The sequence below is a fragment of the Penicillium antarcticum genome (assembly GCF_028974205.1).
Source record: "Penicillium antarcticum strain IBT 31339 chromosome Unknown utg000006l_segment0_segment0, whole genome shotgun sequence".
NCBI lineage: Eukaryota > Fungi > Ascomycota > Eurotiomycetes > Eurotiales > Aspergillaceae > Penicillium > Penicillium antarcticum.
The window spans coordinates 452,414-480,327 of record NW_026695304.1 but is presented as its reverse complement, the minus strand read 5'-3'; the positions used below and the strand labels follow the sequence as shown (position 1 = coordinate 480,327).

The 27,914-nt window shown below is 48.0% G+C and overlaps 9 protein-coding genes across 9 annotated transcripts; 5 read left to right on the top strand and 4 right to left on the bottom strand.

Moving 5' to 3' along the window:
- Positions 1-167: 167 nt before the first annotated feature.
- N7508_006265 (aminotransferase-like domain-containing protein) lies at positions 168-1,974 on the top strand (the record flags this gene model as incomplete). Its single annotated transcript, XM_058464331.1, has 3 exons — positions 168-399; positions 462-1,624; positions 1,714-1,974. 3 exons carry the CDS (start codon positions 168-170, stop codon positions 1,972-1,974), a joined length of 1,656 nt encoding a protein of 551 aa, XP_058318184.1.
- Positions 1,975-2,971: 997 nt separating this feature from the next.
- Positions 2,972-4,733, top strand: N7508_006264 (MFS transporter; the record flags this gene model as incomplete). The annotated part of the gene is made up of 5 exons (XM_058464330.1): positions 2,972-3,145; positions 3,211-3,290; positions 3,344-3,619; positions 3,678-4,495; positions 4,555-4,733. The coding sequence occupies 5 exons, from the start codon at positions 2,972-2,974 to the stop codon at positions 4,731-4,733; spliced, it is 1,527 nt and encodes a 508-aa protein (XP_058318183.1).
- Positions 4,734-4,894: 161 nt separating this feature from the next.
- N7508_006263 (threonine/serine exporter family protein) lies at positions 4,895-6,988 on the bottom strand (the record flags this gene model as incomplete). The annotated part of the gene is made up of 1 exon (XM_058464329.1): positions 4,895-6,988. One exon carries the CDS (start codon positions 6,986-6,988, stop codon positions 4,895-4,897), a length of 2,094 nt encoding a protein of 697 aa, XP_058318182.1.
- Positions 6,989-8,194: 1,206 nt separating this feature from the next.
- N7508_006262 (L-rhamnose mutarotase) lies at positions 8,195-8,678 on the top strand (the record flags this gene model as incomplete). The annotated part of the gene is made up of 3 exons (XM_058464328.1): positions 8,195-8,324; positions 8,389-8,525; positions 8,595-8,678. The coding sequence occupies 3 exons, from the start codon at positions 8,195-8,197 to the stop codon at positions 8,676-8,678; spliced, it is 351 nt and encodes a 116-aa protein (XP_058318181.1).
- A 56-nt stretch (positions 8,679-8,734) lies between these two features.
- Positions 8,735-9,575, bottom strand: N7508_006261 (histidine phosphatase family protein; the record flags this gene model as incomplete). The annotated part of the gene is made up of 2 exons (XM_058464327.1): positions 8,735-9,467; positions 9,520-9,575. 2 exons carry the CDS (start codon positions 9,573-9,575, stop codon positions 8,735-8,737), a joined length of 789 nt encoding a protein of 262 aa, XP_058318180.1.
- Positions 9,576-10,714: 1,139 nt separating this feature from the next.
- Positions 10,715-12,366, top strand: N7508_006260 (uncharacterized protein; the record flags this gene model as incomplete). The annotated part of the gene is made up of 6 exons (XM_058464326.1): positions 10,715-10,757; positions 10,814-10,910; positions 10,975-11,126; positions 11,180-11,241; positions 11,310-11,675; positions 11,731-12,366. The coding sequence occupies 6 exons, from the start codon at positions 10,715-10,717 to the stop codon at positions 12,364-12,366; spliced, it is 1,356 nt and encodes a 451-aa protein (XP_058318179.1).
- Positions 12,367-13,402: 1,036 nt separating this feature from the next.
- Positions 13,403-14,740, bottom strand: cdpNPT (putative dimethylallyl tryptophan synthase; the record flags this gene model as incomplete). Its single annotated transcript, XM_058464325.1, has 2 exons — positions 13,403-13,496; positions 13,566-14,740. The coding sequence occupies 2 exons, from the start codon at positions 14,738-14,740 to the stop codon at positions 13,403-13,405; spliced, it is 1,269 nt and encodes a 422-aa protein (XP_058318178.1).
- An 889-nt stretch (positions 14,741-15,629) lies between these two features.
- Positions 15,630-23,713, bottom strand: N7508_006258 (nonribosomal peptide synthase; the record flags this gene model as incomplete). The annotated part of the gene is made up of 2 exons (XM_058464324.1): positions 15,630-15,815; positions 15,887-23,713. 2 exons carry the CDS (start codon positions 23,711-23,713, stop codon positions 15,630-15,632), a joined length of 8,013 nt encoding a protein of 2,670 aa, XP_058318177.1.
- An 865-nt stretch (positions 23,714-24,578) lies between these two features.
- On the top strand, positions 24,579-24,817 carry N7508_006257 (uncharacterized protein; the record flags this gene model as incomplete). The annotated part of the gene is made up of 2 exons (XM_058464323.1): positions 24,579-24,689; positions 24,740-24,817. The coding sequence occupies 2 exons, from the start codon at positions 24,579-24,581 to the stop codon at positions 24,815-24,817; spliced, it is 189 nt and encodes a 62-aa protein (XP_058318176.1).
- Between the last annotated feature and the right edge of the window lie 3,097 nt (positions 24,818-27,914).

Genomic DNA, 27,914 nt, shown 5'->3' with positions numbered 1-27,914 from the left:
CTTGTCGGCTTTGATGCTCGCTGGGTCTCGAAATTTTACTTCCCCACGGGAGATATTCCTTTAAATATCATTCAGGGTAGCAATTGCCTCTAAAGAATCCAAGCCAGGAACAGTTTTTATTTATTCAATTGCTACTTTTTGGGTCGTGTCGCTCTATCCAATCCACAATGCCGTCTTTTGCGACCCACTCTAACAGGGCAGCAGCCATGGAAAAGCGGGAGTTCCTGAACAGCATCCAACAGAGAAGAACGGAAGCTGGAAAACTTGTTGCTGGTGTAGCTGCTGCATGCAACACTGCGAATTTCAAGGCGCCGGTAAGAGGAATGACTCAATTCTACAGACCACTTCCTTCTAACACACAAAAGGCATCTGGCAAGCCATACGCCAAATGCTGGGACTGTAAGGACTCCGACCTGCAAAATTGTTGTTTGCTTGTATTCATGCGCTAATCGAACATCTAGCTCATCTCAGCAAAGAGAGCATGTCCCGACCGCTATGCATTCTAAAGCAGGCAGCTGGTTTGGCTGGAAACCCCGGCATGGTCTCTCTTGGAGGTGGCCTCCCATCCAGCGAATGCTTCCCATTCTATGACTGGAGCTTCCGTGTGCCCATGCCACAGGACTTCCCCAGCAGGGATTCATCCGCAACAGATTGTCCCTCGACTCAAACTATCAGCATTGGAAAGCATGACGTGAAAGCTGGAATTTCCGAGTATGATCTCTCCATTGCCCTGAATTATGGTCAGGCGACTGGTTCTCCCCAAATGATGCGGTTTATCACCGAGCACACGGAGCTGGTCTACAACCCTCCCTATGCGGATTGGAAGGTCGCTCCGACAGTCGGAAGCACTGGTGCTCTTGAGCAGACTCTTCGAATGCTTTGTGATCGCGAGAGGGGTGACTCTCTCCTTGTTGAAGAGTACAGCTTTTCCACTGCGCTGGAAACAATCCTCCCTCAAGGGATTAAGCCCATTGGTGTTCAAATGGACGATGAAGGACTTCTCCCTGACAGCATGGATGATATCCTCTGTTCGTGGGATCAGGAGGCACGCGGATCCCGTAAACCGCATGTTCTATACACTATTCCCTCGGGACAGAACCCAACCGGCGCCACTCAGAGCCTCCAGCGCCGCCACGCAATCTATGCCGTCTGCCAGAAGCACGACATCTTCATCATTGAGGACGAGCCATACTACTTTCTTCAAATGCCCCCATACCAAGGGAAGAAGGAGGATGGTCCTGAAGTCTCTGAGGACGTTGAGTCTTTCGTTGCCGGTCTTGTTCCGTCGTACTTGAGTCTCGACGTTGATGGTAGAGTCCTGCGCATGGATTCCTTTTCGAAGGTTCTTGTGCCGGGCTCGAGATTAGGATGGGTCACCGCGAGTGCGCAAATTATAGAGCGTTTCCTTCGGCATGCCGAGGTTGCCAACCAGGGACCCAGTGGAGTCTCACAGATCATGCTTTGGAAGCTGCTCGACGAGACATGGGGCCATGAAGGTTATTTGAAGTGGCTGATTTCTTTGAAGAACAGCTATACCAAGAAGAGAGACATGCTTCTTACTGCTTGCGACAAGTACCTGCCGAAATCTGTTGTCAGCTGGAGCCCGCCCACAACAGGCATGTTCGTAAGTTTCCTCGCTCTGGCAGACTTCAGCATATGCTGGGCCCGATAACCTGGCTCGATGTATTAAAAAATGCTGACATATACCCATAGATTTGGCTGAAGTTAGATCCGTTGCAGCACCCGGAATATCCCGGCCGCTCAATCGAAGACATCGAAGGAGGAATTTTCGATCAAGCCATCAAGAACAACGTCCTATGTGCTCGTGGAACTTGGTTCCGTGCTGAGCCAAACACGCCTGCACGCGGTATGTTCTTCCGTGCGACATACGCAAGTGCAACCGAGGAGGCTATGGACACCGCTATCCAGCGATTTGGCGAGGCCATTCGCCAGTCTTACCACATTGACCAATGAGTTTCGGAAAAGTATTTGGATTAAATGATCTGTCGAATATCCCATGTTTTAATGAATAGAAGAATATAGACCATCGAGTTCAGCCTTCTATACGGTAACCCTAATTCGTCCATTTTGGGACAACGCTTCCACTGTGAACTTAAGTCATCAGGGTCCACCATTGTTCAGAAAACCCCATAGAGACTTCAGTCGAGTTTAAATATCTCCGCGGAGGCCAGATCGACGCCATCTTCAGACCCGCCGGGTGGACTTTGCCCCCAAGTGCCTATCGCGGCCATTCCAGGGGTCCAATGAGAGGGCGCGCGTTTATCAACTGCCAGGTTCCTGGCGGAGTGGAGCGTTCCACCCCCAGAGTGTAAGCATATTATTGCATTAGCAATGCTATATGTTATTGTGTTCCGCGGAGTTACTATAGAGTCGATTTATCTGTCTTTTGCCTCTATTCTTGGCTCGGGAGCTCCTATGCATCCCGACTACTATAGGCCCTTTCAGGTACATACCTTATCTCTACCACAATTGCAGCACTGGCTGCCGCGGGAGTTTGAGGAATTCTGGGGCAGTCGGTAAGTCTACCGTGAAGTGATCATTGGATCATTGGATGGTCACAGCATTGATTCACAATGTCTTATCCAATCAGCGACCCGGGATATACTCGGACCAGGGTGGTCGCTGCCTTTTACTAACCATTTCCTACTGACAGCGCGTAGCTACGATATGCTGCCGATCTGGTATGCGACAGATAATGGCGTTGATTATGATCCTTGCATGTCATCTGAGAATTATGCTTCCGAGACCTGAGCATCTTGTACGTTTATATAGTTCCTCGTTTCTACTTCGTTTTCACGTCGCTTTCTATTAATTATCACAGCGCTCTTGCTTCTCCTGAATCAACAATCAACTGCCTGTATTGCGATATCCGGGCCGCTTTCGACTCATACATCGGCCCCTGAGCCCAAGACCCCATTGCTCACCTCAAATCCTCAACTATACATTAAATATGGCAATGAGCTTTGTCAAAATTCTTTTTGCCTCTCCGGAGGTCAACCAAAGCACCCGAAAAGCCAAATCAATCCCGATCTTGAACCCCTTTGACAAATATGGACGAGTGTTCTTCTTCTCATGGGTTGGCTTCATGGTTGCATTCCTGTCATGGTATGCATTCCCGCCACTGGTAAGTCAACTTTCTTCAGGAATACTATGAATTTGGGGGATAGATATTCTAACATGATGCTTTAGTTGACTGTCACTATTAAAAAAGACCTTCACATGACACAAGCAGAAGTCGCCAACTCCAACATTATTGCAATCCTTGCCACGTAAGTCAGGAAGCAACTATACCCCAGACATGATCCTTGCTAATCCACTCAAGACTCCTTGTGCGACTTGTGGCAGGACCACTCTGCGACCGCTTTGGTCCACGCCTGGTCTTTGTAGGACTTCTCCTCTGTGGAGCTATTCCTACTGCCATGGCTGGCCTCGTCACCAATGCCAATGGTTTGATTGCCCTTCGATTCTTCATTGGAATCCTTGGTGGAACTTTCGTCCCGTGCCAGGTCTGGTGCACAGGCTTCTTCGACAAGAAGATTGTCGGCACAGCCAACTCCTTGGCCGGAGGATGGGGCAATGCAGGTGGAGGGATCACATAGTGTGTTTTTATCATTACCAACCACCGCAAACTATCCATACTAACCGTTGTACTTCAGCTTCGTGATGCCAGCCATATACGATTCCCTCATGCGAGACCGCGGTCTTCCTTCCCACCAGGCATGGCGCGTCGCCTATATCGTTCCATTCATCATCATAGTTTCTGTCGCTATGTGCATGCTCTTCCTCTGTGAAGACACGCCTACTGGGAAATGGTCTGAACGACACCTCTGGGCGAAGGAGACCAGCGGCACTGCCACACCCATGGATGGAAACATTGTTGACCTCAACACAGGCACATTTTCCAGCGGAATGACAACCCCTTACAACGCAGCCACAATCGATGTTGAGAAAAAGGGCGCCCAGACACCGCAAGTCATGGATAATTCAGCTGTTGGACAGATGGATAACATCTTCAGACAAGAAGCTGTTGTCACCCCATCTCGCAAGGAAGCCCTCAACGTGGCTCTGAGTCTGTCCACCATGGCCGTTGCTATTCCATATGCCTGCTCATTCGGATCTGAGCTCGCCATCAACTCCATTCTAGGATCTTACTATGAGAAGAATTTCCCACACATGGGCCAGACTCGAACTGGTCAATGGGCTGCCATGTTCGGTCTGCTGAATGTTGTCTGCCGTCCTATCGGTGGTCTCTTTGGTGACTTAATATATCGCGCTACTGATAATGTCTGGTCGAAGAAACTTCTCTTGACATTCTTGGGCCTTGCTATGGGTGCATTCCAGCTTGCGATCGGATTATCCAACCCGACTACCGAGTCTGCCATGTTTGGTCTCATCGCTGGATTTGCCTTCTTCCTTGAGGCTTGCAATGGTGCTAACTTCGCCGTCGTGCCTCATGTTCATCCATTTGCTAATGGTAAGTTTCTTTCTATTCTCTCTTTTGATTTCGCTCTCATCCTGACTTTTTGTTAATAGGTATTGTCTCTGGAATTGTTGGTGGCTTTGGTAACCTTGGGGGAATTATCTTTGCCATTATTTTCAGATATAATGGTACTGACTACGGGCGATCGATGTGGATCATCGGCGTTATATCTTTGGGAGCAAACTTGGCTGTCTCTTGGATTCGTCCTGTTCCTAAAAGTCAGATGTCTTAATGCAAATCACTAGGTTTATATATTTATGAATTGACGTTGAATTTCCCTTTATACGTGTCTTGCTGCCAAATCCAGCCAGGAGTGATCCTCTAAATCTCTATCCTTTGCATCTTGGACAGTTTTGCCTGTCCAGAAAAGTGCTAATAGACCCAACAAGATAACTAGAAGCTGAACAGACCACTTCGTCTTTTCCCAAATGGATAGATCAACAGAGCCGCAAGGAACAATCCCACAGTAATTCCAATCGATACCTCAACCATTCCAAATCCCAGATTCGCTGTATAGGTTTGAGACGCCTCCACCCCATAATTGGTGTAGGTGCTATGGTTGATCGCGACAGATACATTATCCCTAGTCTCATCCGCAGATTTGATGCCACTTAGAAGAGGACCTGAAGCCGCCAGGCCTGATGGAACTAGGACAAAGATCCCTGGTAAGATGGATGTTGCAGCGTGGCCGTGCCACAGACGGCTATAAAGATTGCCGATGACGCCAATAGTGAAGGCGCCGACAGTATTGGCCACTTGAGAGCTGGAGCCGATGCGTCGTGTCACGAAATAGGTGACAACATAGCCGGCCTCTGCGATGAACAACATCATCGGGGCTTGTTTCCATCGGCCTTGACTGATGACTAGCAAGCATAGCACAAATGCTGCCACGAACGGGAATCGCGGCGCATATTCGTTGGTCCACTCTCCGGTAGCCGGACAAGTGAGGCGAGATGTAGCGCCAGGATCGATCAGTCCGTAGATTGTGGTGCCCACAGTAACCCCGAAGCCAAGGAAAAGCGAGTAGATGATAGCATATACCATGCGAATCGATCCGGCCACAAGTTGATGGGACTGGAGTTCCAGACTACTGCTGAGAACCGTGTATCCCGGGAGAATGAGCGCAATAGATGATTTGGCAATTGCAGCGAAGCAAAATAAGTACTCTTGGTCACCATGAGGGGCATCCCATTCAATACTTCCTATGGCACGTGCGATAAAGGAGGTGAACACCGAAGCGGTTACCTCGAAGACATTGTTATATAGCGCTGATCGTGGAGCAATGAGATGATGTAAAACCCCAAGAAGAGTGCCGTTAAAAAAAATGATCGGCATGTCAATCGGCCGGGCGTTGAATGCGAAGGGACCGACCATAGCCGAAGCCAGTCCGTACATCAACACAATGATCCATTTATTGAAGCGAGGCCTGGAATCGAGAATCTTCTTCAGCTCACTAGTCGCCTCTTCGACTCCGATAACGTCGTGGACCACATTCTTGTACACATCGTGCGTGTCAGCCAGAAGTCCTAGGTCAATTCCTTGCTCCATTCGCACCAGCTTGACCTCTGTTGTTCGCGTTGTGGGGTCGTCAAAGGACATTATCATACATCCTGGCACATAGAGGTATTGACTTTCCACCTCTAGAACCGTTGCTGTCATGTGCATATGCTCCTCCAACCGATGCATTGGAGCTCCGAATTTCATGAGCGCCTTACATAGCTCGATGATATATCTTTGGCGAGAAATGATATCTGCAATATGAATCGCAACATGTATCTCGTCCTCTAGCCTCACGCGGCGGCCCCCGTGGGCATTTGCCCATTTGGACCATTTGAAAGCACCACTAGGAATCTCGTTGGCAGGGATCGGGCTCCTTGCACCTAAGCTCGATCCTTCACCAACTGTGGTATTCATTGACGGATACAACTGGTTTCCATCCGGTCCTTTTCCTTTTTGGTCGTCTTTATGGTACGGTTCGTTCCCAGTGAATGGAGCCCTTGGTGTTCCCACTCTTGGAAGTGGCTCATTGAGTGGCCGGGTATCTTGTGTTGGCGGATCCAAACCACTGTAAAACTTGAGCAGTTGAGCCAAGACTCCTCCATGGCTTTCGCGGTGCCTAGGTTCTGGTACCGTACTTGACCGAAGACTATAGTTGGCATGCTGATCGGATCGCTCGTGCATCAGCCCCTCTGCCAGCCGAAGTGGTCCCGAATTGGCGCTGAAATCCTCACTCCGATGGTTGCCGAGGTCCATTAGATTGTCATCTGCAACAGCGGCGGTTTCATCGCAGTTTGAAGAGGGATGGAATAGACGGGTAGACAGGGTCTTGGCCTTTTCAGATATCGAGCGTCGGATGTTGTTTTGTGAGGAGTTTACTGAGGTATCCTGTTGAGTTCCTTGTGCTGGCGGGGGTAGCCTTTCCTGTTGTTCCGAGCCACTTGAATCTGACAATTTCTCATCAGAGGGGCTTTGTCCGCCATAGGGCATTTTGTTGATATCTATCGAATGTTCATCATGTGATGAGCAGCTGTCCAGCTGGCTGTTTCCTTCCGTCGTGTGTCTATTTCCGTAGGTTGAACTCGACCATGAGTGCCCATGGTGTAGATCTGTTGGCGATACCCGTGAGCTTTTGCTGGACGGCGAGATCCCTCGCCTTTGACCGTCATCACTGGCAGCTTCCGAGCTCGGAATATTTACAACTTCAGAATTGATAATTGAACGCTGGCTTCCCTGGCCCTCGAAATTTAAAGAAGACATAAGTCGGCAAGTGCGAATTATCAAAGCTCAAAAATGCAGCAGTGCGGTGGCCTCATTCGATAAGGCTGTCAAGAGATATGATGCATAGGCTCGTGGACATATTAGCTGCGGGTGCCCTCGCAGTGTGATGGACAAAGAAGAACCAGAATTTCTCGTTACCAAGATAGTAAGATCCCTGGAATACCACAGCTTGAGTTCATGGAACGCACATGGTGTTTTGGCCTGACGGGCATTTGTTGATTCATTCGAGCTCAAAACCGAGCCCTGACATTTTCCCCAACGATGCTCCCAAAGAGCCTAACCTGGCTTTCAAAAGCATTCAGACATCCGACCGTCCGCATTAAACAGCAATCAATGCCTACTAGAATATAGAAAATTACAAAATTGACCCATGAAAGTGTTAACGTCATAGAGGTAGAATCCAAATCCAGCAAACAGCACATCAAACTTGAAGAGAATGGGCCAATCAATCGTTTACATCACAGCGGTAGAAGTTAGATCAAACAATTCACCGAATTTGGTAAATAGTAGGACTCTTGCTTTAATTGGACTGTCAATCCACAGTTTGGGGCTTTATGTGAAGAATGCGCGACAGTCGTACTGGAAGGCGGCTAATCTTCTCGCTTTCTTATTTTGACCTACTTGTCTCTCTCTTTGTGCTGTTCTTTTTCTCACTCTTTCCTCGCCTTCTTTTCACTTCGTTTTATCATTGTCAAGTGTTTCAGCGTACGGTCATCCTATTCGCGGTGAAGATCATTAAATTATGGGGGCGCGACTCCACTAAAATCGGGTTAGTGCACCCCGAGTGCGGGTTAACGCTGCGACGAGAATGCGGGGGCGCGAAGTGGGATGCGTTAAATATTCCTATTTCAAGGAGCGGTATCTTAATTTCCACATATATCCCTTGCTTCGATTCTTGATACAGCTATCGCAATAATGGCATCCGTTCGTCGTATCGCCCAAATCGTTCACCTGAAGCCCTCCGCTGTGGCTGCATACAAGGAATGTCACGCCAATGTTTGGCCTGAAGTCCTTCAACAGATCAAGGACTGCAATATCAAGGACTGTATGCTCCATTCAAAAACTCAGGGATTGGGTTTTGGTTAATGTGGCTTTTTTTGTATGAATAGACTCAATTTTCTTTGACAATGATCGCACCCTATTCGCAACATTCAAATACGTGGGTACAGATTTCGAAGGAGACATGGAGCTCATGCGCGCAAACCCAAAGATCAGAGAGTGGTGGGCCATGACTGATAGAATGCAGGTATGTCTCCACAACAATAACAATTAAAGGAAACAGGACGACAGACGCTAAAACGAGCAATTATTTCAGGACAGTCCCATCCCCGGCGCAGTGAGCAGCGCAGATGGGCCCGGATGGTGGAAGGTATTGGACGAAGTTTTTTACACGGAGTAAAAGGCTGTGCTTTGATGATGATTCTCAAAGTTGTACATATTCCACTATTCACAAATTCAAGAAGACTTCTTCCGTTTGAAGAATCGATCCATGGTTTTCTGCTTGGTATCGTGGGCAGCGCTGCCAATGCCACCGCGAGTTCGAGTGAGGTTCGCGAGATGGTCTTTGTTGTCAACATCCAAGACGGTTATTGACCAGCCCTGCAGTGTTGTTTTTGTGCGTGGCTTCCGGGCCTTGGCTTCCCAGCTTCGTTGTAGGTATATCGTCGCGACACCGGTGTTTGACCACGCAGGCCGCGCGGCAATCGTGGCGTCCAATTGCTTTTCAGAGGCAAAATGCACATCGGCCGGGTGGACAAGCTCCATGATGCAATTCCAGAGTCTTCTGAGGAGAATGCCATGAGCAACGATCACCACATTGCCAGCCCTGTCTGGATCATCGAGGATCAGTGGGAGAAGATGCTCATTGAGGAAGTTTTTGGCTCGTTGGATCATAGACATGTCGGTTTCTATGCCGCTGTCTGCGATTGCACTAGAAGGAATCCACGATTTGCCTTCCATGTTTCCGTAATGTCTTTCTCGCAGACTGTCAGTCAAGATGGGCGTTACACGCGGTTGGTTTGCAAGTGGGATTTGATGGCGACAAATAGCTTCTGCGGTGATCCGGGCGCGACTTAAGTCTGACGCGAACACCGTATTGACTCGAATTTGGCTCAAGGCGAAATGTCGGCCTAGGGCTTCAATTTGAATCATGCCGTGGTTGGTGAGAGCCGAGTCCGTGGTGCCGGCGCTGTCCCGGAAAGTCAGTGTATCCAAGAATCCGGGATTGGGGTTCAACTTACCAGAGTTTCGCGACATTGTCGACGGTTTCGCCGTGACGGATGAGAAATACACGCATGGCGATCGGAAATGCAATTGTGCACTTTGGAGAAACTGTCGGGGTGGAAAACCACAATGACGAGGCATACAAAGAAACACGCTAGCCGTTTTAGGGCTAGCGTGGAAAGCCGACCCACCAGTTCTGGGATCACACTAACCTGCCGAAAGTCGTCCATCGTCCATTGTCCATCGTCCATCATGGAGGGATATAAATCGTATGAATATAGAACTAAACCCATTATATGATATGTATGAAAGTTATTTTTCTAATGCTTTATGTGCAGGTAGAAGGCCACAAGGTGCGTATATCAACGGCAAACAGGCAACTGATATTAAGTTACACTGTTCTTCCAGTTCAACTTGACAAACTTTTTTTGGTCTCTGTTCTGGAGATCAAAAGATTTCAAATTCTAAGTGAGCAGAATTGGCAACGATGTACACAAGGTCACTATTGATCGGACACCAATTTCATCAAATGAACCCCTTCAGCCATGTCCAATAATTTTCCTGGGCTCATACAGGTCATCAATGCTCTTCAATTCCTTAAGGGTAAGCTCGAGGGACTTCGTGCTAGCAGCTTCGTCAACTCCCTCCTTGCCTAATCTCAGAACTGGAGTGGTGATGAAGGGCTTGGAGGCAATCGCCACAGACGCCATGTTGGACGCAGTTCATGTTGGATTGTTGGATCGCTCAATTGACAGAGTAAACATGAGATAGGGAAGAATTATTTGCAAGTCAGTTCAATTTTGAGTGCGGAGCACCTTTTTGTATCTGTAAGAGTTAACGGAGTAAGGAGACAAGCTTTCTTAACGGCATCGGAAATAGTATTGAACCTGCCTGGGACAGGGTCTGTCAGTGGCCACATCTCGCAACGGATGTTGAGCAGAGATAGGAATGAAGTCATGTCGGCTGGGGGTGTGAAAGGACCTATGGTTCTTATTGCATTTGTCAACTGATAGAAGCTGTTCAAGCTGCTACGATCGTTTTCCAGAACGGATGGAGCGCAGCAGACAGACATGTAACTGAGACAGTCACTTATCTTTCAAGTGGGAGTGCGGAGTGGGGGCTAGCTCCTAGTCATCATGCAGCATAACCCCGCATGACATCTTTTGTGAGGTGCCTCGGAGCTTTCAACAATTGCCTTGCCAAACTCGAACCATGGCGGGAGATAGTGCGAAAAAGATGCATGTCGCTATTGTTGGTCAGATTCACCATTAACAAGCTTCCTCATGTCACTGAATTAATATCAAATTCTAGGTGCCGGCATCGCGGGGCTTGCCCTCGCCGTGGGTCTGCACAAAAAAGGGGTGCCTTTCACGATCTATGAGGGAGAAAAAGAATATTCCGTCGTGGGGTAAGCTTCAACATGTCCACGACTGTATGATGAGAAAGCCTCCGATCTCTGACTGTAGGTGAAGTGCCGGAATAGGATTCGGACCTAATGGCGATTTGGCTATGGATATGATTGAAGAAGAATTTCATTCCAAATACAACGCCATCTGCATAGGCAATAAGGCTGCGGACGCCCAGAATGTCTATTTTGAGGGTTTGCTCCTCCAGGAAGGTCTCGGTAGGCATTACCACCACTCAGCAAGCAATTTTTGTATTGATTACCTGCTACAGGTTTCAAAGAGTCCTGGTATGGCCATTCATCCTGGGGCCACCCAGACTATATCCGCAGAGCGGTCTGTCACTCCAGATTCTCGTATCATTTTGTATGATTGTCTATGCGTGCGGTGCTAACGACAACTAGGCACATCGAAATGCTGTTCTTCAAATATTGACCAGCTTTATACCGATCGAAAAAGTCCGGTTCAGCAAGCTCTTGACAAACATTGAGCAACTTCCAGACAAAGTCATTTTGAAATTTGCAGACGGAGGAGTTGCTGAAGCTGATGCAGTGGTTGGCGCGGATGGAATCAAGAGTGTCGTTCGGGAGCACGTTTTATGGCCATTGTATCCCGCTCAGGTTGAGCCAGTTTATGCAGACTCCTATTGCTACCGAGGTGTGATCCCTATCGCCGAGGCCAAAGATATCTTTGGAGATCTCACCGACGTGGCGAAGATGTATATTGGGGACAAACGCTGCGTTGTCACCTACCTGATTTCGGGTGGTGAAGTAAGTTGACTTTATGTTCATGACACGGGGTATGCTAACTTGACGTGACTGATAGGAATTCAATTTCCTTCTTTGCGTAGCTGATGATAAGCCCTGGAAATTGAAAAATACCGTTACAGAAAAGGTCACCCATGAGGGCATGATGGCTGATTTCGAAGGGCTGGGCGCGGACGACCGATTTCTGCAACTGCTACGCAAAGCGCAGCCAATCAAGTGGGGATTTTTTCACCACCGATATACTTCGACATATCATCGTGATCGCGTTGTCCTCGTAGGTGACAGTGCCCATGCTTCTCTGCCTTTCCAGGCCGCTGGCGCTGGCCAGGGCTTGGAAGATGCCTTGGTACTCTCAAACGTGATAGCCGAGATTTTCAAAACTCCTGAAAAAGGTGCACCCTTGGGCGCATATATTCGCGCAGGGTTTGCTGCCCATGACTCCGTCCGACGACCACGAGCGCAGAAACAGCTTGAGCGAGCTTATGAGATGAGCCTCATGATTCACTTCAATCACCCAGAAACTGGCTCGGATATGACAAAGATCTTATCCAAGTTACAGCAAGGGTGGTTCGACTGGATTTGGTTCCATGATCTAGACGCAGACGTTCAGTCTGCATTAGGGAAAATGAGGTCAACCCAGAAGGCTTGCTTTCAACCTTTTGATAACAAGAAAGCATCGGTCAGGGTCTATTAGCGCCCGCAATGGGCCCGCTCCAGAAATATATACATTACAGCATTTTGGCCTTCTCTAGTGTGGTGTTCGATCACCAATTGATGTATCTATGGGTCCCAGAGATCTCGCAGCAAGAGCTAAGCGCCATGATAGTCTCGACACATTTTCATGGATAGCTTAAAAGTTGCTTCGCAACTTTCGTTAACCCCGATGATCTTCAAATGCTTGGGATTCAAGTATCTCTGGTTTAACTTGAAAATAGAAACCTGCAATTCAATCCGTGCTTCTTCCTACCCCATATAGAGAGAGTCATGGAGAATTACCCACTTTTCTCTATTAAGAACGAGAGGTGGAAGCACGACATGTGCAAGTTTCATTTCGAACCTCTTGATTATGATGGCTTCTTGGAGATGTATCGCATGAGATACTCTAACGAAGACAAGGCTATCCAAGAAGCAAAGAGACAGTACGAAATCTGGTTCGCATATGCGTGAAGAAGCCTGGGCTTTTTAGAATGGGCGCAGCACCTGGCACATGAAAAGCCATTTGAAGGCAACGAATAGAAAAGGACTGCCTGTCTCCAGTTCGCTCTGTGATCTTGCATCTGCTAGGACACTATGGCGGTATGTGATCAGTGATCTCAAAGGCCTCAAATGAAAGACGCATGCTAATTATTTCTACGGCTTGATGCATGGAACATGATATTCTCATGCATAATCTTAGATGTGGGTGGGATATCTTGCCTGCACCAACAAGCATCTTCACGCGACCTACGGCACAACGGGCCTGATACCGCAAAAAAGGACTCATATTTTTGGAACTGTTCCGGGGAGAATTGGATTTTGAAAATTTCCACTATTCCTAGTCTCGAATATCACTTTGGGATCGACCCATGCCACCAAATCAATGTTGTGCTGCATTGGCCCCAGCTGAAAAGCCTCAGATTACCTCAATAAAGTTCCAAATTCATTCGTCTTCATCGCCGACAAGAAAGGCCCTGCTAGCATATAGCCTCAAGTTCTATGAGAGAGCTCACCGGATGTCAATGTGCCCTTGGCTAGTGATAGTACATGGTGAGGTATGGCCCCTTCTTCTTTGTGTAGGAGAATGATAGCCACGCCTGGTGGTCAGTTGCAACAGCCAAATTTGTGCTGGGACTTTATTCAAATGATTCAGATCAGCAACCGACACCTGTAGGTAGTGGTGGGGGATAGACTTACTAGTATGTTTGCAGATTCTCCCGATATACTGCAGCCTGCTCGGGCATGTCGTAGCGTTCAAAGAAAGTAGTGAGGACATCGGCGATCTTCAGCTCGGAAATCCCAACCAAGGGGAAATAGAACTTCGGCGTCGGCAATGGCTCGCCGGGGTTTATTTCGTAGTTCATGATGTATGGAACGATTGTTTGGGGATCTCCTGGAAGAATTGGCCGCTCAGGTTCCGTCCGCATGCCCTCAATAATGCCAAAGTCCACCCACAGCTCACGCAGCATTTGCAGGCCAAGCGTTATCTCGTCACCAATGAGAGCTCCACCCATTGTCCAGTGCTCCTCGAGCTTTGCTAGTCTCATGTCTAGCTCGCTCATGTATACCTTGAACCTGGTCTTTGCTGGATCAATGAGATCGCAGGACAAAAAGTAGAGGTCTTTGTGGCCCTGCTCTTGCAGATGATGCTCAATAGCCCTACAGGGAGCATCAAAGAGCCCTTGCTTGTCCACTTTTCTGATAGCAGAGAAGCAAAGATCAGCCACACTTCGTCCTGTTAAGGATGCCTTGAGTCCAGGATAAAGATACTCCTTGACAGTAATGCCTGTTGTACTCAAGTCCAAAGCAAGGAGTACTTGTGTCTTCCACGCAGTGTTGGAGATCTGTTCAATAGTCATGAGTCTCTCCTCTCGGTCTGTCAAGGTCAGCTCACTGATGAGCTGTTGATGGAGTTCCATGTCAACATTTGCAGATCCAAGTGTCCTTAGCTCTGCCAGAGTGGCGTGCACTGTGAGCCTATTAAACGGATCTGCTCCAGTGCTGGCGATGAAGCTTGTGGGTTCAAATGCAACACGCGCTGTAAGGCCACGTCTCTGGACATTTTGGCTGAGTTCAACGGACCCAGTTCCCCCAAGCAGACATTTGTATATGTCTTTTTCGCCTGGAAAGGGCCCCAGTCTGGGAACAATGACATGGGCAAACATGCACAGATATTCAAATTGCTTGTGAATACTGTAGTCACCGTTGGAAAGCATCTTCCCCAGCATCGGGCCCACGGCATGCCAGTACTTGTATTGATCCAAGTTCGCAAAGGGCATGGACTTGCTGAGCGTGTGATATGGCGTATCATGGGCTTTGTTGGGCCCTGGAGTGGCTGCCTCGAGAGACTGGGCTGCAGAGGAGACTGTCATGGGGACGTTTGTACCGAAGCTTGTGACGTTGTGAGAAATGATTGTGAGATGTTCAAAGCTCATATAATACTCCGAATCTGATCAGAACCGATCTCCAGGAGACATATTTATACTATTCCCTGCCTGTAAGGGGGTGGAGCTCCATATGTATAGTATCACTGTGTGGAATGTACTATACCTGAGCAGGTTCTTTACAATAAAAATGTTAAGAGCGATGTATTAAAATGTCGCCGTCAGGTATGTATCAGCCTACTACTTGCAGATCACAATGACCTGTCAAGATCACGTAACTGACAGTAATAATTACAATAGTTTTGGTGGCGTACTGCATTGGACTGTAAGCTGTTGCTGCACAGTAGATTCATTAGTTTGGGAAAAACTTGCTCGGGTACAGTAAACATGCAGGGGGAATTGTCATCTTGGGCTTCCACCATGGACGTATCACAAGTGAACTTCGACTTATCGCTCTCCGGTCGGAATGCAGATTTATTGCTTTTTCTTTTTTTCTTTCTTTTTTTCTTTCTTTTTTTCTTTCTTTCTTTCTTTCCTGGGTCCATGGTCTAGTTCTGTGCCAAGGTATTTGCTCCGTCACAGATGATTATTGCGTGTAGAATTAGTTGTTCCAACTGTGGTCGTTCGTATCCGTACATTATCTCTATACTAGATCATAGTAGCCTGCTCCTCACGACTACCCAGCATAACTATCTTCTTCTTCTTCATGCTCTACATAAGGTCAGGATTGTTGTACTTGACAGAATGATTTAGTAAAGTCAAATAGCTCCCCATTCCAGGGTTTACATATACAAAAAGTATACGACAAAAAGAGCAGTGTTTTCTGAACACCATAATACGACAAACGACCAGTTAATGAGAGTACATAGCAACATAACTAGGGGCAAAGCTCCATCGAGACCGATCCAACGATTTCCTCGGCTGATCGAGTGATCTGAGCTAAAGTGTTAGAAAGCAAGGCAACAATTTCGCTTGCTTGCTCCGCAGTGCAGATGGAATCCCAATACCGGAAATCGATCTCGATCTGTGAAGGTGATAGCAGAACTGCGATACATATATCGTACTGGCAAAAAGATCAGTTTTTGAGCAAGAACAAAAAAGGGAGTGATTAGGGATCAGAGAAAGAAAGCATACCTCAGTAGGATCATGAACCTCCACTAGCCTGATCTTGATCTCTTCTTGATCATTTGTGGCTTCGAGATCAGCGTCCGGCACGGGTTGCACGGTAAGACAGGTATTAAAGAATCTCCCAGCTTCATGCCCTGCGCTGCGGATAATTTCAGGGAGTGAGCAGTGTTGAAAATTGGCACGCTGATGCATCTGCCGTTGGTTTTCTTGGAAGACATCCAACAGCGCCCGAGAGGGGTCCAATCGAAGACAACATGGTAGAACATTGAAACACGAGCCAACCAATTGCATTATATCTGGCAACGGAAGATCGCGGCCAGACAGAATGGTACCAAAGCTGACCTCATTGGAGGTGGTATAGTGCCGCAGGACCAAGCCCCAGGCCACTTGGAAGATGTTGGTCAAGGTGAGTTGATGCGTTCGCCAGAAAAGATCTAAGCTATCTTTGTTCTGGACGATGGCCTTCTTGCTGAGCAAATGACTTGGATGAGGGGTATCCTTCTGAATGCACGGGAACAGACATGGCGGATGGATAGAAAGTGTTTTAGTCCAGTATTGCATGGTCTCCGAATTGTCCTGAGTTTGCAAGGAAGAGATGTACGAGCTATAGGAAGGAGCCTTCTTAGGGGACAAGGGATGTCCGGCTATCATAGAGGCAAGCTCTTCCACCAAGATAGCCATGGAGGTTGCATCAATGAAAGCTTTGCCAAACTCAAGCTTGAAGAGTGTTCCATCCTTGGAAGCTTGGCAGATAGCAAGCTGCTGGGCGGGAGATGTGTCCCAGGAAAGAGTAGGTGCAACTTTTCTAAGCTGTTGCAAAGCACTTGGCGAGGAATTGGAAGAATAACAAGGAGCTAGGGGAGGCAGGGTAGTGATATCGATTGGAGGTGACTTGAGGACAATATTGAGAAACTTGTCCGCCTTGCCAGGGTAATCCAGGAGAACGCTTCGCAGGGTCGCATGGCGTCGAGTCAGTTCCTGCCAGGCTTCTGCAATTTGCGCGGCCTCAATCAAACGTCCTGGTGCTGTAATTTCAAATATAGCTCGAACACGATGGTGAGCCGCAGTTCCAGTAATCCCGGCAATGAGACCACAATGAGCATCAGAGCAGGGATGTATGTTCTCAACCAATGTATTTGATGACAAAGACAGATCTGATCGAAGTTTCTCTTGTATTGTGTCCAGTTCATTGTAACTGAAGGACACAAGCGGGACGTCACTAAGGGTCAGGCGGCTATCGATTTCACTCAACACCATCGCAGAATCATATAAAGATTGCTGGTACTGTTTGATCCAGCTAGAAATTGCAGATTTGCGATGAGTGAATCGGCTATACCAGACCGACACATGTAGGCATCCATCGCGGACATCTATGACAACATCGAACAGAGCCAGCCGAGGCATATCTGCACCAACGTCCATCTTCTCGTCGAGCTGCCAGGAAGCCTGCGAGAAAGCTGCGTCTGACCGTTCCAGCTGTTGATAGCGTCCACTATAGTTCAACAAGATCTCCATTGGTCCATGATCAGCAAACTCGGATCGAAGACCAGGATTCAGGAATCGGGAGTTGAAATAGGGCAGCCCATTTCCTGGAAGGCTGCGACAAGTGTCTTTCACAGAACGAACCATATCTCGCAGACCAAGGGAGTCCGATTCATCGCCAATTGTGCAAGGCCGCAGGGTCGTAAACCAACCCACCGTTTGGGAGGGGTCGATGCCATGCTTACCAGCCTCTCTACCATGGCCCTCGGTGAAGATTGTTGGCATCTTGTGGTCGGTGAACACTTTTCTCCAAGAATCCAGCAAAGCTGCCTGGAAGATATCCTGTGGCTGAGAGTCCCATGCCACATTTGCCTGGCCAAGTAACTGCGAAGTGGTGGCCTCATCTATCGTGAATTCCTGAAACTGACAATCTCCAAATTTGTTCTGCTCAGGTAACAGTTGCCAATAGGCGTAGTCGGCAGGGCGCACTTCAAAGGGAAGCACCTCAGCTGAAGCTGTGTACATCTGGCTTTCAGTCGTTTGCAACTGAGCCCATCTTGCGAATGAGACTTGCCCCTGTATGGGCAGATCTCGACCTTGAAGAAGCTCTTCAACGTTGGCAAGAATAATTCGCCAAGATACCAAATCCACCACCATGTGATGAGCCATGAAAAGTGCATGAACATCTTCTCCTGGAACGTGGATGAGGTCGAAAGAGAATATAGGACCCTTTTGCAGGTTCAGGCTTGCCTGAGAATGTTCCGCAATGTCAGACACTTCTTCGATTCGTGTCAAATGATGCCTTGAAATCCTGAGAGATCCTTCGATATCAGACTCATATTTCATTCGTAATTCACCGTTGCTTTCAATAATTAGCCGGGCCCGGAGCATTCCGTGATGCCGAACAATCTCATGCAGCACTCGGTTCCATTCAGTTTGGTCGACTGTCTTTTTGACACGCACCAAAAAGCTCTGGTTGAATCGTTTTTCCGTAAGAGCGACAGAAGAAAACACCATGGATTGGATTGGACTCAGTTTGAATGGGACGCCATCGTCAATGACCTCCGGGTCATTTAAAGAAGTATCCTCTTCGTGACACTGGGCATTCTCACAAAAGAGCGCGATGGTATTCTGAACAAGGAACTCCGGCATAGTCAAGATGAGGTTCGCCTTTCGCGCCAGTGTCAATATTTGCATCGCAGAGATCGAGTCACCGCCCATGGCAAAGAAATTATCATCAATGCCGATGGCATCCTCTGGCAGACTGAGGACCTGGGAGAAAATTTGCTGCATTTGAATCTCAGTTTTTGTGGTAGCCCGACGCTTTGGAGCGCCAGATCCAAGATATACATCTAGTTCCTTCCTTTCTAGTTTATGGGCTTGCTCCTTGAGGAGCTTCCGGTCTGTCTTCCCAGTCGGGCTAATTGGAATATACCGGAGAGGAACCACAAGCCAGGGAACCATGAAGGGCGCCAAGGACTGCCGTAGGTGCTTTTGCAGGTGCTCAATTTGGACCATGATTTCGTTGGTCGGAGGCATAAAGATGCCAACCTGTTTCTCAGCGAGCGACAGTTTGATGTCTCCAGCTAACAAACAAATGAACAAAACAAGCTTGGATCCCAGGTTGTGCTGAAGAGGAACAACTTCTGCGACGGCTTCAATCTCGGTTAGGGACAGTTTTGCACACTGCTCAATCTCTTGCAATTCAATGCGTTGTCCATTGATCTTGACCTGGGTATCTTTTCTGCCGATGTAAGAAAGACTTCCATCCTGGTTGAAGCGTGCCAAGTCCCCAGACTTATACAACTTGATGCTGCGAAGGGAAGGGAAATCTGTTAACCAGGACGGGCTCTGCACAAAGGCAGCAGCATTTTCTTTTGGTCGGTTCAGATATCCTCTTCCCACGGTGGGTCCTCCAATAACTAGCTCTCCGACTGCTCCGAGTGGCTGAAGCTGGTTGTGGTTCTCAGGGTTGACAATCCAACAGCTTGCCACGGGAGCTTGGCCGATATTGGTTGCTTCCACGTCCAGGGACCTCACACGACGATTTGTTGCAGCGATAGAGCATTCAGCCGGACCATATGACACATGCAGTTTGACATGTGGAAACCACATCTGTAGATCCGATGGTAAAGATGACTCGCCGGCGAGAATCAGAGTACGAAGGGCCGGAAGCTCCAATGGCGAGAGATTTCGGGCCACAGATGGAGTCAACACGGTCCAATTCACTCTCATAGCTGCCATAACCCCTTCGAGGTCATTAACCCGCTGTTCGTCCGAAGGAATACAGAGACACCCTCCTGCTGCTAACATCAGAGGAACCTCGAGAATGGTGGCATCAAAAGCTGGAGACGAGAACCACAGGGACCGGGTTGTTGATTTCATCGACCACAATGACTGGTAGGCTTTAAGCATCGAATGGGCCATACCATGCTCGATGATTGCGCCTTTTGGTGTTCCTGTCGAGCCCGAAGTGAAGGCTACATACATGACGTCGTTAGCAGCAACCAAGGGTTGATGCCAGAAGTTGCGCTGTTTTTGAATGGAGAGTGCGTCCTGCTTCAGCAGTACAGCATGCTCAGCAATTTCGACGCATCGGGCATGTGTCTTTGAGGAGCATATGACGATGCTAGCGTTGCTGGTCTGCAGTATATACTGCAATCGCTGAGTCGGGAATGCTGGATCCAAAAGGACAAATGCCGCACCCGATATCATGATTCCCAGTACGGCGACGGGGAACCATTTTGTTTTCTCCATAAGTAAGCCAACTACACTCCCAGTGCTGGCACTCTGCATGGTTTGGAGATGATTTGCCAGCGAGAGCGATAGCTCATAAAGCTCGCAATAGGTCAACTGGCCGTCCCAAGCACAGACGGCCTCGACACCTGGTTGCTGGCGTGCCACATCAGCAATTATTTCATGGATTGGACACAAAGCGGTCTTCTCTGTTGGAGGTCTCTCATTCCATATCAGCAACTGTCGGGAGTCTGATTCACTGTGCAACCGCATACAATCAATTCTGGTACGTGGTTCGCATACTATCTGGCCCAGGATAGATTCAAACTGATTTAACAGACTTTCAACATCCCATGAAGTCAGTACCGACCCATCATAGACAGCTTCAATGTCAACCGTGTCTCTTTCCAACTGGGGCACGAGCGTGAGAAAGTGAGAATTGAACTTTCGTTGCTGCTCCTGATTTTGCGGAGAGTCCTCAAACAAGTCCCCGTCGGCCAAAAAGGATCTCGGCTGTATAACGAGCATTGTTTGAAAGTCACAGGCCATGGCTGCCTCCGAACTAGCGCGGCAAATATGCTGAAGACCAGTATGTTCGAAAGGAATAATTCGAGACTCATGAGCCTGCATTTCACTTAACATCTCTTGGATGGACATGTGAGGTTGCAAACGGATACGTAAAGGATAGGATGCAATAGTAGGCCCGGCCATTCTCTCTATCCCATCGACCGGGGCAGTTCGCCCCGAAACAGTTGTTCCAAAAACAACATCATTGGAGTTGGTTTGTGATGACATGACGACTGCCCAGGCCAGACGGATCTTGTTGGCCAGGGTACTTCCATCTGCATCAGCATTCGTATTCGAAAGAGCCATTCGACGGATCTTTGATGAAAGCAGACTTGGGCCCATCCATGCGGGCGGACGAGTGGGAAAGATAGAAGCCTGAAGGTCCTGAAACTCGATGGACCAGAACTCCTTGCACGATCCAGCATTGAGCTGCGATGTGTATGCGGCGAATTGATTGAAAAAGGTACGGGGAGCTTCAGGGGCAGAATTGTATTCAGCGGCAATGTCCTTGAGGAGCAGTGAATAAGACCAACCATCAAACAAAGCATGATGAAGTCTTGCCACAAATAATGGGCAGTCGGCCTGGTCGTCGTGCTCAATCACGCTGAATGAGCACAGCTGGTTACCGAGTATCTCAGCAGAGAGAGACATAGAATCACATTTCCCATCATGCGGCTCCTTGAGGACAACCTGAAGCAAGCGCCCAGTTCCAAGCTGTATGATGCGAGTTCGGTAGATGGGATTAGCCATCACAACCTTCCTCCAGGCGGCTTCCAGCCGGCATAAATCGACCATCTTAGGCAAGCGAAAGGAATAGTTCCCGACGGGAGGACCTGATTGCTTGCTAGACATTGAGACCAAGCCTTCTTGCAATGGGGTACACGGGTACATATCCTCGATGAAGGTCATGGGCACTTGGCATTGAGAAGCCGCATCTTCCATAGCAGTGGGCAGGTCGTCTACCAATTTGAATGTTGGAATAGCGTTTTCAGCTTCGTACTTTCCAGAAACTAGAGCCAAGCGTGCTGGCGTCTGGTGTAGCAAGATTTCCACGACAGAGAAATGTATACCCCGTTCCCGTGCTTTGGCCACAAGCTCGATAGCGAGCAGAGAATTTCCACCAAGGGCATAAAACCGACTATGGGTGACTGCTTGATCGTTGGGCAAAGTCAAAACTTCCAAGAACAGGTCGCACAGCATAGCCACCAGCTCCGTGTTAGATTCACCTTCCAGAGAGCTATCTTGAGTTGGGATTGAGGGCTTGGCTATTTCGATAGATGCTTGCTCTAGCAAGGCTCTTCTGTCCAGCTTTCCTGTTGCAGTGAGAGGGAACTGCTTCCATGGAAGGTATATCGTGGGAACCATGAAAGGAGCCAACCTGTCTGAAAGCCAGGCTTGTAAATCTGACATGGAGACTTTTGACTGATTGTCTCCTGTTTGGACAAACAGTGTGAGTAGCTGTTTATTGTTCGTGCGGATGACATCGGCGACAAATATGGTACCGGGACTACAAATTTGCGCGCAATGCTCAATTTCCTGCAATTCGATGCGCTGACCATGTACCTTCACCTGGAGGTCTTTGCGGCCGATGAAGCGAAGAGTACCATTCTCGATTTTGTACTTGACTAGGTCGCCCGTCTTGTAGAACCGAGTCCTTGGAGAAACGCCAAACCAAGCGGCCCATCGTGGGCTCTTTATGAACGATTGCTGCTCCGGCCGATTTCTATAACCTCGTGCAACAATGGGGCCACTGATGAGAAGCTCTCCTACCGACCCAAGAGGTTGCAACTGATCGTGGTTGTTAGGATTCACGACCCAACAGTGTCCTCCATGAGATCGCCCAATATTGTACAAGTCAGATACATCAACATGAGGCTGTACTGTGCTGACAACACTGCACTCGGCTGGTCCGTACGCAACAAGGAGATGAAGATGGCCATTCCATCTCAGTACATCATCCGCATGCATAGATTCTCCGCCGAGAATCAGGGTCTTGACATCCGGTACCGTCTTCGGAGAGAGCAGCCTGGCCACTGAAGGAGTAAGTTCTAGCCAGTTGGCCTTCAGCTGCCGAATGACAGTTGCAAGATTATCCAGACGTTGTGTGTCAGATGGGATGCATACAGTTCCACCCACGATGAGAGGTGTCAACATCTCCTGAATGCTTATGTCAAACCCAAACGAAGCAAATTGAAGGACGCGGCTGGAAGAGTTTAGGTTCTGAACATCACGATGAGCTATGGCGCTTGACACAAAGGATCTATGCTCCACGATGATTCCTTTAGGTCTTCCTGTCGAGCCGGAGGTGTAAGCTATGTAGGCAGCGTTGTCGGGGCTTGGCGGGTCGGGCACGAGGGAAGCCATATAGTGTGGTAATGACGGACTGGTCACTTCCTTGCTCATTTTGTCTTCAGGGATGACCATGATTTGCGCATGTGGGCATGCTTGGCTGCTTATGCTGTGGTTCAAAGACGATGTCACGATTAGTGAGGCTTGGACGTCTGAGCAGATGTCGGACAGGCGTGATTTGGGGTGGGATGGGTCTAAAAGCACAAATGCCCCGCCAGCTTTTAGCACCGCCAGAATAGCGACGATTGCCCATGAGGATTTCTCAAAACATATTGGGACGATAGTTTCTGGCTGAACCCCCAGGGCCCGGAGTTTGCCTGCAAGCTCGTTTGATAGTTGGTTCAGCTCAGCATAGGTTAGGGAGCCATGTTGGGTGAAAACTGCCTCCACTGTTGGTTGCTTCGCACATTGTTGCTCGATCAAGGTGTGGATGCATGTGTCAGCTCCATTGGTCGTACTTTGATTGTTCCATTTGGCTATGAGTTCAAGCTCGAGGAGCTTTATATCTCCTGAGCCTGTCAGGTGGCGCGTAGGCTTGACCGGCACCAGCCCTAAAATCCGGCTAAAACGCCACAAAAAGCTTGGAGCCCATGCAATGGTGATTTTTGGTGCAAACGTCATGAATTGATCCGTTATGAACTGATCCAGCATCGACAGGCGAGAGACGAATGAGACGGTCACATTCCAGATCTGATACATGAGCAGTTAGTTCCTGTATCCAATGCTTGAAGTCCTCGCAAACCTACTTGTAGCCTTTTGGCATTCATAAGAGCCCATAGCTTTCCAGGTCCACGCTTCTCTGCTGAAGGCTCTGGCTTCCCAACTTCTTCGGGTGGCAGGTCATGGTCTGGTACAGTTTGTAGCTGCTCTGTCGTCAGTCACTGATTCTCTTCAAGGTTACACCGCTCTTGCAGCTTACAATTGTTCTTTTGAAATCGTATAGATTGGACGCCATTATAAAGTAAGAACCGATGTCGGAACGTGTAATAAGCCGAGGGGCTTAGCTTCTAATCAAAGAAAAGTATAGATGTCGATATTCCTCGGTGTCATTGAAGAGCAATTGAGATATTTGCTAGAAAGGAGATCCCGGAGAGATTTATGGAAACGTTGCAAAATTTCCCGTCAGTGTTCATCTTTTCATTGAGCCACTCAGGATTATCACAGCCCCCACTCAGTGTTGCCACTGGTTCAACTAAACAGTACTGTATACATGATAATCGATCACATTTCTCCACTGCATTGTTTTCTGTAAGTACAGAGCACCGCTTCTCGCCGCACCATAGGATCCATTCAGCTGGTCTCCATTGTTCATGCGTAGGGCTTTGGTCCCCTGAAGCAGGGACATCATGCATTAGATCCTTGCTTTTCTCGACAACTTATTTCAGTAAGACTTGAATTGTTGTTCAGCCTGGTTTCTCAGCCTCAATTTGATTACGAAACATGGCGGTCCACCTGACATTAGCATGATTTGGAACGAAAATATTTAAACGTATATTCATGCAATCAGCAAAAGTGATTACGCGGTATAATGTTTCTCTTCGAAGACATCAGCGTCAGATTCAGCATGGCTCTCATGAGAGTTCTTGGACAGAACTGCAAGGGCATCAATATTGTCTCAACCATGCGAGCTGCAATGCCCGATCCCACTAGTACCTGCAGTTCAATTCCAAAAAAGGTAAGTGCACTTTCCCACCGCTGATCGATATGTAGAGCTATGCGTGAAAGGACGAAAAGATCTACGGTGATGTATCACCCTCGTGGGTGGAGACACGACTCGAGGCTCTTGGCACACAACCGAAGTGAAGCCTCCTGTTCTACCCAGGGGGTCCTCTCGTAAATGATTATCACCTTTGTATTTATATTATACATTAGGAAGTCAAACGCGTCGAATTTCATCAATGTCGACATGTCCCTCGATATGATAGATATGTGAAGTACTATTTCGTATTCTGGTGTCGAAATCCTGCCAAGGCAAAACAAGTGAGCACTTCTGTTAGTAGCCCCTAAAGAGAAAATACTAATAATGATAAGCAGTCTGCAGTAGAACAAAGGAAAAGATCACCGCCTTGTATTGTCACGGATCGAGCACCTTTGCGGGCCAAGATCCGATCTGTGAGGATCACGCCAGCGTGGCTTGGGTTTGCGATCTCTTCACCCCACGGGTAACCCAAAATCTCCACCTGTGACACATCTTGAATCAAATTGAGGTAGCTAGTGGGAATATTCGTATTCTATTTCTGTCTTTAGTTTCGGGCGTTGCACTTATTACCTCTTCAAAAACAAATAATTGTTCAGTATCCCGGTCTACATACGTACGCTTCCTTCTGTATCTCACAGGTCCTATAAGTTCGTCATATCAATGGTTTAACCATGTTAACTGAATCCCTAGCTTATTATACTATATCTAGCCATTGACTTTGGAAGGTACGTTAATTCAACGTTTGTAAGGGGATTGCAGATATATTTTGAATGGTTTCAAGTTGGAAAAGCAAACAAATCCATTCATTTCGTTCATCTGTTGGACCCAGGATTCGATGTCAAAATTCGATGCCGTAATATCGTCAAACAGACCTGCAGTGTCAGCTCCACCGGTCCCAAGTTCTGCCCGGACGCCGGATTCCGGGAACAAATATTGGCTTGGCGCATGAACGATCTGTGGCTCTCCCGGAGAAAGGCTGTCCGGTATTTGTGGGGGCTGTGGAATAGTATTTCTGGGCGTGCACTACTGAAACTGTGGCATAGGTTGCATTCTGGAGTGGCAAAGCTTCAAAATGTGCAACCCGGACTTTGCGAGAGACACCTTGTCCTGTGCCAACTCGAGGCGATGTATGGCCTTTTCTTATGTGTGTTGAATTCCATGTGCTTCAACGGGGTCTGAGGGTGGGTATTCGAGGATAGTGACGGAGAGTACGTAGATGCTATAATACCGCGTGGCCATGGGATTGAAAAGGATTTCTTGCGCATCCAACATGGCCAATGCCGCTTCAAGAGCAGCGTTGCGACTTGCCACGCTTATTCTTGAATATGGTCTGTGCATGGCCATTTCAACTGAGTGAGTAGCGGTTGCTATTTGCTGACGCTGTTTGGGGATTTAGATATGAGTTAAGTTCCAGGATGTTTCCGGGTTCACAGGTTGATGTATTGGTGGCAAGGCGCTCAGCAAAGCAATAACACGGTGAAGAGTCTCAGCCAAGCTGTAATTCTCGGGGTATTGTTTGCGGGCACTTAATGCCATGGCTTCATGGATCTGTTGACAGATTGTGTACTGAAAAAGATGTGATGTAAAGGATGAGGGCGGTTCATGTGGAAATAGAGCTATTGGAACTGTTGTTGATGGGTCTGCCAGTATATCGCGGTCCAGTGGTGGCAGAATCCTACAATCACTGCTATTGATTGTTCGAGGTCACCCCAAAACGAACGCCATATAGCTGATTCAGTCAGCGTGTGTTGTCTAAACAAGGAGTGCATAGCTTGAGAAGCTTAAAGTGTCCCACCAGTACAATTGAATGCATAGCCTGCGTTTGTACTCGTCGTCCCACAATTGATTGAGAGTATCTTCTAATGGAGATTGTGATTGTTTGGAATGTTTGTGGAGCCGCAGATTTTGAGTCATCCTGTTAAATGACTGTTAAGGAGCACTTTTACGAACTACCATTGAGTCTCGCCTGATTGCAACCTAGTACGTGTCATGCTTCTCTCCCTCGTCTCGAGATCTTGAGCCCTAATATCCTCATCAAATCACTTTGCACAGTAGTTAACATAGATCCATCTGTTTCCATAATGCGAAAAATCGCGACTCCCCTCTCCGAGAAATCACCAGGTAGACGGTCACGCGCAGCGAGAATGTCAATCTCTAATCACTGGAAATAAGGCAAGTCTCATGGAGCAAACTGCAAAGCAACGGCAAGAACCTGGATCATCAATGCTGAGAAATGGACAAGATCGGGTGGCAATCTTCCAGGTTGCTCATTTGGCATGTGACGGCTGAAGGTACTCCAGTAAGTGTAAAGCTTCTCAAAGTAATGCTTTTCGAGCTCAGCAAAATACCAGTTGGCCTTCGAAAAGAAGAATGCAATCAGCTCTCTTGCGACTGCTTCCTGGGGCAATCTTCACAAAGATCTAAAGATAGTCGCAGTGTTGGTGGATGCAGAGGCATTGTGTGTGTGTGTGTGGGATCTGGAGCCTGGTGCTTCAGATTCTCACCCATGAGCTGTGCAATTTGTGTCAATCGTGAAGAACAGCTGGGATCGAGATCTAAACCTAACCCCGTACAGCTCTAACAGAGAGTTTCCCCCGCCAGGGCGAGCATATCCAAAAGAGTATCCTTGCATCAACTCGATCTCCCCCTGGCAAGGTTTGAGAACCCCTATCTGAAGCTGGCAAGTCAGGATCTAAAGAACAGCCGATATTGCCAGTCAAGTGCACAAGGTCTGCCGATAATTGTTATGGATCCTTCGTCGGCCGACGGGTATCATGCTCTTCTGCTGTAACCCTGGGGTTGTTGACGGTTATTGCTGTACTCTGAGTGCTTCATGGGTTTGCATGACATCAGTTGGCTTGTTCCGAAAATTGGATTGCTAACGAATATTCTCTTCTTCGCGCTTACTTGGCGAATCTTCTCAAGAATATACAGCTCGCCACTTGATCCTTGGATTAAATAGTCCCCCACACTCATTATAGAAACAACAATCCTTTCGGTATTTCCAATCCTATGTTCTTTATCAACTCCAATTGAGCTATTATGCTACGCAGAGTCTTGCTCGTGGGCTCCCTGCTTTCTTCAAACAATGCATTGTGTGCGAAGGAGAAGAGCAGTTAATTGGGTGAAACAGCCTCTGCTGGCTGCCAACAATTGGTAGGTACTTTCTGACCCTCTTTCAATCTCTTCTGTTCTAACGCT